At 18.1% G+C, this 9,502-nt stretch overlaps 1 protein-coding gene across 1 annotated transcript in view; it reads right to left on the bottom strand.

Annotated features, from left to right (window-relative positions):
* LOC117181617 (INO80 complex subunit B) overlaps positions 1 to 9,502 on the bottom strand; it is a 40,333-nt gene that overhangs the window by 621 nt on the left and 30,210 nt on the right. The window contains exon 5 of the mRNA XM_033374482.1: positions 8,198 to 8,370. Within this exon, the coding sequence (XP_033230373.1) occupies positions 8,198 to 8,370 (173 nt within the window). The remainder of the gene's footprint in view (positions 1 to 8,197; positions 8,371 to 9,502) is intronic.

Genomic DNA, 9,502 nt, shown 5'->3' with positions numbered 1-9,502 from the left:
CAATAATAATAATAATATAAAATGTCTTTTATTTAAATTCTATTGTACGAAAATGTTTTTTTTTTAGTTTCTACGGATTCAATTTATTAATTGAATCCGTAGAAACTAAACAAAAAAAAACATTTAGAAATCTTCTGAGAATTATATTACAAGATATTCTTAAATATATCAGCACTGTCGGATTATTAAATAATTTAATAATACTAAAAATATTGAATTTTAAAGAAAATAGATGAACTGTAAAAAAGAAGATTACTTTTTAAATAAGAAGATTAATTTTCTACCAAAAAAGACGATTTTTCCACAAAAAACATGATTATTTAACAAATTAGTTTGAATTTTCAACTAAAAAAAGACACATTTTTAACCAAATCGTGGAAAACTATTAATCTATAACCGCAATAGTTAAATCTTAAACCAAAAAGATGAATTATGAACCTAAATTTTAAATTTTTAACTGGAATAAATTAAATTTTCAACAAAAAAGATAAATTCTTAACTTCAATTTATAAAAAAAACAACTAATTTTAAAACGAAAAATAATAATTTTCGAAAAAGTACTTACATTTTCAAAGAAAGTGATGAATCTTTAACTAAAATTGTTAACATGTCAAAGAAAAGAAAAATTTTTATCTAAAATCATGGAATATTCAATTGTAATAAAGAAATATTCACATGAAAAAAATACATGAAAAAATAGTGAAATTTTCAGCAAAAAAAGAACTTTCAAGAAGAAAATTACTTTTTAAACAAGAAGATTAATTTTCTACCAAAAAATTCAAATTTTCAACACAATACATCAATTTTAAACAAATTATTTGAGTTTACAAATAAAAAAGATAAATTATTAACAAAATAGTTCAAAATGATTAATCTGTAAATACAATTGTTGAATTTTTAATTTAAAAGTTGAATTTTCAACTAAAATGTTCAATCTTTAACTGAAAAAAATTTTAATTTTCAACAAAAATGATCAGTTTTAAACTGAAATTGTTAAAATTTCAAAAAAAAAAATATCAATTTTCATCTAGAATGATGGAATATTAAATTGAAATAAACAAATATTCACTTAAAAATAACAAATACATGAAAAAAGTTAAATTTTCAGCCAAAAAAATGAACTTTCAAAAAGAAAATTAATTTCTAAACAAGAAAATTAATTTTCTATAACAAAAAATTTAAATTTTCAACACAATACATCAATTTTAAACAAATTAGTTGAATTTTCAAAAAAAAGACAAATTTTCAACCAAATAGTATAAAATAATTAATCTGCGACTGCAATGGTTGAATTTTAAACCAAAATAATACATTTCTAACTGGAATAAATTAAATTTTTAACAAAAAAAATAAATTCTTATATAAAGTGATTGAATATTAAATTAGGATAGTTAAATTTTCAGATAAAAAGGAAAAATTAATTTTAAAACGAAAAATAATAATTTTTAAAAATTAGTTACATTTTCTAACAAAAAGATAAATTTTCATCTAAACTGATGGAATATTCAATTGGAATAAATAAATATTCACAATTAAAAAATGAATCTAAAAAAACATATATAATTTTTTAATCAAAAAATTAACTTTCAAACAGAAGATTAATTTTTAAACTAGAATATTAATTTTGTACACAAAAAAAACAAGTTTTCAACCAAATATATCAATTTTAAAGAAATGAATAGAATTTCCAAATGAAAACGATAAATTTTCATCCAAATATTTGAATTTTGAACTAAAAAAGATTATTTTTTTTACCAAAAATGGAATAGTTAAATTTTTAGTTACAAAAAATAATTGTTAACCAAACTGATGAATTTTTATCTAAAATTATAGATCTTGAACTAAAATAAATTTTGTATTTTAAACCAAAAAGATGATTTTTCAGCCAAAATGTTACATTTTTAACTGGAATAAATTAAATTTTCAGTTAAAAAAGAAAAATTAATTTTAAAACAAAAAATAATAATTTTCAAAAAATTAGTTACATTTTTAAACAAATTGATAAATCTTTAACTGAAATTGTTTAAAATTTTAAACAAAAAGATGAATTTCCATCTAAAATCATGAAATATTCAATTGGAATAAATAAATTTTCACAATAAAAAAATGAATTCAAAAAAATATATTTAAATTTTTAATAAAAAAATTAACTTTCAAGCAGAAGATTAATTTTTAAATTAAAAGAATAATTTTGTACCAAAAAACAAAACGATTTTTCAACCAAATAAATCAGTTTTAAAGAAATGAATTGAATTTTCAACATAAAAGATACATTTTCATCGAAATATTTGAATTTTGAACTAAAAGATTTTTTTTTAACGACAAGGGAATAGTTAAATTTTTAGTTAGAAAAAATAATTGTTAATCAAACTGATGAATTTTGATCTAAAATTAGAAATCTTTAATTAAAATAAATTTTGTATTTTAAACCAAAAAGATGATTTTTCAACCAAAATGTTCAATTTTTAACTGAAATAAATTAAATTTTCAACAATAAAATTTTTTTTAACTAAAATGATGGAATATTCAATTAGAATATTTAAATTTGTAAACAAAAAGATGAACTTTCATCTAAAGTTACGGAAAATTCAATTAAAATAAATAAATATTAACATTAAAAAAAAAACGAAATACAAAAAAAATAGTTACATTTTCAACCAAAAAATGAACTTTAAAAAAAAAGATTAATTTTTAAACGAGAAGATTAATTTTCGACCGAAAAATACAATTTTTCAACGAAGTACATAAATTTAAAACAAATTAGTTAAATTTTCAAGTAAAAGCGAAAAATATTCATCCAAATATTTGAAATTAAAAAGATAATTTTTTGAACAAAAATGGAATAGTTTAATTTTCAATTTAAAATTAATTTTAAACCAAACTAATGAATTTTTATCTAAAATTATTCATCTTTAACTGTTATAGTTACATTTTAAATTAAAAAAAAAGATGAATTTTTAACTAAAATGTTGAATCTAACTGAAAAAAATTTAATTTTCAACAAAAAAGATCAATTTTAAATTAAAGTGATGATATATTTAACTAGAATAGTTATTATAAATTTTTAATTAAAAAAAAAAAAACAACTAATTTTCAAAAAAAAAAAAAAAAAGAATAGTTTTCAAAAAAGTGGTTAAATTTTGAAACAAAGTGATGAATCTTTAACTGAATTTTTAAAAATTTCAAACAAAAAGATGAATCTTCATCTAAAATTACGGAATTTTCAATTAAAATAAATAAATATTAACATTTAAAAAAAGGAATTACAAAAAAATAGTTACATTTTCATCAAAAAAAAATGAACTTTCCAAAAGAAGATTAATTTTTAAAGAAGAAGATTAATTTTCTACCAAAAAATACAATTTTTCAACAAAATACATAAATTTTAAACAAAGTAGTTAAATTTTCAATTAAAAATGAATTTTAAACCAAAATGATGAATTTTTATCTAAAATTATTCATCTTCAATTTTTATAGTTAAATTTTAAATAAAAAAAAGATGAATTTTTAACTAAAATGTTGAATCTAACTAAAAAAAATTTAATTTTCAACAAAAAAGATCAATTTTAAATTAAAGTGATGATATATTTAACTAGAATAGTTATTATAAATTTTTAATTAAAAAAAAAAACAACTAATTTTCAAAAAAAAAAGAATAGTTTTCAAAAAAGTGGTTACATTTTCAAACAAATTGATAAATCTTTAACTGAAATTGTTAAACTTGCAAACAAAAACATGAATCTTCATCTAAAATGACGGAATTTTCAATTAAAATAAATAAATATGAACATTAAAAAAAAACGAATTACAAAAAAATAGCTACATTTTTAACCAAAAAAAAAATGAACTTTCCAAAAGAAGATTCATTTTTAAACAAGAAGATTAATTTTCTACCAAAAAATACAATTTTTCAACAAAATACATAAATTTTAAACAAAGTAGTTAAATTTTCAATTAAAAATGAATTTTAAACCAAACTGATGAATTTTTATCTAAAATTATTCATCTTCAATTTTTATAGTTAAATTTTAAATAAAAAAAAGATGAATTTTTAACTAAAATGTTGAATCTTTAACTGAAAAAATTTAATTTTCAAAAAAAGGATCGATTTTAAATTAAAATGATGATATATTTAACTAGAATAGTTATTATAAATTGTTACTTTAAAAAAACACTAATTTTCAGCCAAAAAAAATTAATAATTTTCAAAAAAGTGGTTACATTTTCAAACAAATTGATAAATCTTTAACTGAAATTGTTAAAATTGCAAACAAAAACATGAATCTTCATCTAAAATGACGGAATTTTCAATTAAAATAAATAAATATGAACATTAAAAAAAAACGAAGTACAAACAAAAATAGCTACATTTTTAACAAAAAAAAATGAACTTTCCAAAAGAAGATTCATTTTTAAACAAGAAGATTAATTTTCTACCAAAAAATACAATTTTCCAACAAAATACATAAATTTTAAACAACGTAGTTAAATTTTCAATTAAAAATGAATTTTAAATAAAAAAAAGATCAATTTTTAACTAAAATGTTTTATCTTTAACTGAAAAAATTTAATTTTCAACAAAAAGATCGATTTTAAATTAAAGTGTAATATATATTTAACTAGAATAGTTATTATAAATTTTTACCTTAAAAAAACAAAACTAATTTTCAACCAAAAAAAAGAATAGTTTTCAAAAAAGGGGTTACATTTTCAAACAAAGTGATGAATCTTTAACTGAAATTCTTAAAATTGCAAACAAAAAGATGAATTTTCATCTTAAATTATGGAATATTCAATTGGAATAAATAAATATTCACATTAAAAAAATAAATGAAAGAAAAAATAGTTAAATTTTCTGACAAAAAAAAAGACGTTTCAAAAAGAAAATTAATTTATAAAGAAGAAAATTAATTTTCTACCAAAAAATACGATTTTTCACCAAATACATGATTATTTAATAAATTCGTTGAATTTTCAACTGAAAGAGACAAATTTTTAACAAAATAGTTGAAAATGATTATTTTGTGACTGCAATAATTGAATTTTAAACCAAAAAGATGAATTTTTATCCAAAATGTTAAATTTTAACTGGGTTAAATGAAATTTTCAACAAAGGTCAATTTTGAACTAGAGTGATGGAATATTAAATTAGAATATTTAAATTTTCACTTAAAAAAGAAAAATTAATTTTAACACGAAAAATAATAATTTTCGAAAAAGTAGTTACATTTTCAAAGAAAGTGATAAATCTTTAACTGAACTTTTAAAAATTGCAAACAAAAAGAAAAATTTTCATCTAAAATTACGGAATAAATAAATATTCACAATCAAAAAATGAATTTAAAAAATATATATTTAAATTTTTAATTAAAAAAATTAATTTTCAAAAAGAAGATTAATGTTGTACCAAAAAAAAAAAACGATTTTTCGAAAAAATACATAAATTTTAAAGAAATTAATAGAATTTTTAATTAAAAACGATACATTTTCATCAAAATGTTTGAATTTTGAACTAAAAAAAATTATTTTTTTACCCAAAAATAAAATAGTTAAATTTTTAGTAACAAAAAATAATTGTTAACGAAACTGGCGAATTTTTATCTAAAATTATAAATCTTTAACTAGAATAAATGTTGAATTTTACACCAAATAGATGAATTTTCAACCAAAATGTTAAATTTTTTAACTGATATAAATTAAATTTTCAACAATAAAAATCAAGTTTTGACTAAAATGATGGAATATTCAATTAGACTAGTTAAATTTTCTAAACCACGTGATGAATCTTTAACCGAAATAGTTCAATTTTCAAGCAAAAAAGATAAATAGTCTTCATTTTTAAACCATAAAAGTTCAATATTCAACCAAAAAATTAAGTAGATCAATTTCTATTAAGAAAAATTAATATTCAATTTAAAAAAAAACAGCAATAAAAACGAATTTTTTACAAAAAAATTGAATTTTATACAAAATTTTTTAATTTTCAATAAAATAGTCTAATCCTCAACCAAAGTACACAAATTTCAATTAAAAACAAAAAACAGTTTGTTGAATATTTTAATTATTAACAAAATATTTGAATTTGCAATAAAAAAAACATTTTTTCAAGAAAAAGAATGGTTAATTTTATTTTTTAACCGAAAAACGAACTTACAACTAAAATTATGAATCTTTAACGAAAAAAAAATGAAATCTGAAAAAATTCGTTCAACTTTCAACCAAGTAGTGGAATTTTTAATTAATCATTTTTTTTTCAAAATTCCACTTTTTGGTTAGAAATTATATTTATATTGTTTGGTTGAAAATTCATCTTTTTTGGTTAAAAATTAATTCTTTTTATTTAAAAAGTCTATTATTGTATTTTTGTTTAAGAAATAATCTCTTTGAATTAAAAAATATACTTTTTCTGAAAATTCAACGATTGTTTTGAAAAATTCATCGTTTTTGGTAGAAAATTTATACTTTTGTAAAAAATGCATATTTTTTTATTGAAAATTTATCTTTTGGTGGAAACATCTTTTTTTTTTAGTTGTTAAAAATTCACCTTTTATGTTGATTCTAAATTAAAATTTGGAAAATAAGACATTGTCAAAATGTTAATAATTTAATATTTTTTGAAATTAGAGTTTTGAAAATTGGGTCATTTAAAATTCAAAGGAATTGGAAAAGTATTTTTTATAATTAAAAGCGTTCAAAATTAAATAATTAAAGTTTGAACAAAATTTGAAATTTTTAACATTTCTAGTTATATTATTAAAAATATTAATAAAAAACAGTTGGATTTAACAAACAAACAAAAATTTCCAACAAAATAGCGTTTTACCAAAAAAAAATTTTTTTAAACCTAAATTTAGAGAAATATTTGCAAATTTTTAACAATTTCTGGTTATATCAATTTTTTTACAGAAAATCTTTTTTTTTCAACAAAAATTATTAAAATTTGAATAATATTAAGAATCTTAACAATTTTATATTATTCTAGTATTTTTTCGGCATAAATTCGTATTTTTAATTTTAAAAAATTATATTTTTGATTGTTATGTTAATGTTTTTCACCTAAAATTGATATTTTTTTAATAAAAAAAATACAACGGTTTCGTCAATATATTATTTAAAAAAAAAATATATATATTTATTTATTTATTCTGAAGTTAGGATATCAATTTCAATCAATTATCAAAATTATTGTCATTATTACTTTTCTATTATTCCAGATTAATTTTAAATTAAAATTTGAAAAATGTCAAAACGTAAAAAATTTTATATTTTAAGATTCGAATTTTGGAAATTGGATAATCTAAAATTCAAAAGAGTTGAAATTGCATTCTTTATAATTAAAAGCGTTCAAAATTAAATAATTAAAAATTGAAAACTTTTGAATTTTAATAATTTTAAATTCAAAACGATTAAAACTTGACAATTTACAATTAGAAACTAAATTAAAGCTGATTCAACGAATTTTCCTAAAATGAAAAAAATTAAATTGCATCATTCTGAAAAAAAAACTTTCAAAATAAATAGTAATTTTAAATGTGAAACGTTAAAAATGAAAAAAAATACGTTAAAACTTAGAATAATGGGAACTTAAATTAAAATTGAAAAAAATTTTAATCACCAAAAATTCTGATATCAAAACTTTTTTATACCAAATTTTTTATTCCAAAATTGAACCACTTCAATTTTAATTTTTAAAGTAAAATTAATCTCAAATCTTTCTTTAAAATTATTATTAATTCTAGAAATATTCGAATCAGATATTTTTCAAATGAAAATTATTTATTTCTTTAAATCTTCAACTAAAAATCGGAGAATTTTAAGATCTTAAATTAAAAATTAAAATAAAGAATAAAAAAAATTATACTTTGTAGAATTTTCAGTTTTTCAATTCGGAATTGCTTTAAATTTGCATCTAAAATTCAAAACTATCAAGGCTTTTTATACGAAATATTTAATAGCGAAATGGTCCTGAAATTTTGAGTATTTTAATTTGAAACTAAAATATTGTGATTTTATTATTAATTATTATTTTATTTTATTTTTTTTATATTTTATGTTTTATATTTTTATATTTTATTTATATTTTATTATTAATAGATACTATAATTTATACAATTTTTGTGTTAATATTAATTTTATACTTTTAATAATAATAATAAAAAACTTTTTTCTATTATAAATAAATTTTTATTGCACTTACTCTTTCATTTCGTGCAAGGGAAATTCTTCTCCGGGCGGAAATGAAATGGAACTTCCTTCCAGCGTCAATCTATAGGTGACCAGGGGAACTTGTCTTCTAGATGGTCTCCCCTTACCCATAAATTTCGATGCTTTAGACTCTTGTTTCTTCAACAGCCTCTCCATTGTTTTTTTCTGTAAGAAAATGGGTACTTTTTGTCACGCGCAAAGAGTTACAATTTAAATTTAAGAAATTTAAATTAGAATAAAATCCAAATTAAAAATCCTATTTTACGTCCAACGAACAAAAACAAAAAATAAATAAATAAAAAATCCTATTGGAATCTGAAATTTTTTTTTTTTAATTAAATACATAATTTTCGGACAATAAATAAAAAAGAGGCTAGAAAAATGAGTTAAAATGAATTGAATTGAATTTAAGGTAAACAAGCAGAAATCGATGAAATTCCATAAAAGTACAAGGGGCGGTTTAAAGAATTTAGGACCAATTAAATAAAAACTTGAAAAAATGTTTAAAAATTCATTAAATTAAATAGAATTGAGTAAATTTAAAAGAATTCAAGTTATTAAAAAAATTCAACAGAATTATAAATAATTTAAAATGATGTAGGATGAATTAAAAGAAAAAACTTGAAATTTCTTCAAATCTTTGAAACCCCACTAACTTCTAACCAAAGAAGTGACTAATGACTACAAAACAGTGCAACTAAAATTCAAAAGAATTCAAATGAATTAGAAAATTGAAAAAAAATTAAAATTCCATTAATTGGAACTTCATTTTTTCATTTATTGGAACTTGGAATTAATTTAGAAGCAAACGATGAATTAAAAAAAAAAACAAATTAATTGATAACAATTCAAAAAATCTATTGATTAGATAGAATTGAATAAATTTAAAAGAATTCAAGTAAATTAAAAACATTGCAAAAAATTTAAAACAATTGAGGATGAATTCCGCAAAAAAAATTCAAATATTTGAAATCTTACTATTTTCTAACCAAATAATTGACTAAAATATACCAAAAAAAATTCAACTTGAATTCAGAAGAATTCAAATGAATTAAAAAATTTTCAAAAAATCCAAATGCCATTAATTTTTGTCATTTAAATAAAAACTGTTCAAAATTCAATTAATCGATTTATCTAAATAGAATTGAGTAAATTTAGTAGAATTCAAGTAAATTAAAAACATTCCAAAGAATTAAAAAGAATTGAGGATGAATTCCGCAAAAAAATTCAAATATTTGAAATCTTACTATTTTCTAACCAAATAATTGACTAAAATATACCAAAAAAAATTCAACTT

The sequence above is a fragment of the Belonocnema kinseyi genome, chromosome 10 (genome assembly GCF_010883055.1).
Source record: "Belonocnema kinseyi isolate 2016_QV_RU_SX_M_011 chromosome 10, B_treatae_v1, whole genome shotgun sequence".
Lineage (NCBI taxonomy): Eukaryota > Metazoa > Arthropoda > Insecta > Hymenoptera > Cynipidae > Belonocnema > Belonocnema kinseyi.
The sequence above is the reverse complement of the archived record's forward strand: the minus strand, read 5'-3'. Positions and strand labels throughout refer to the sequence as shown.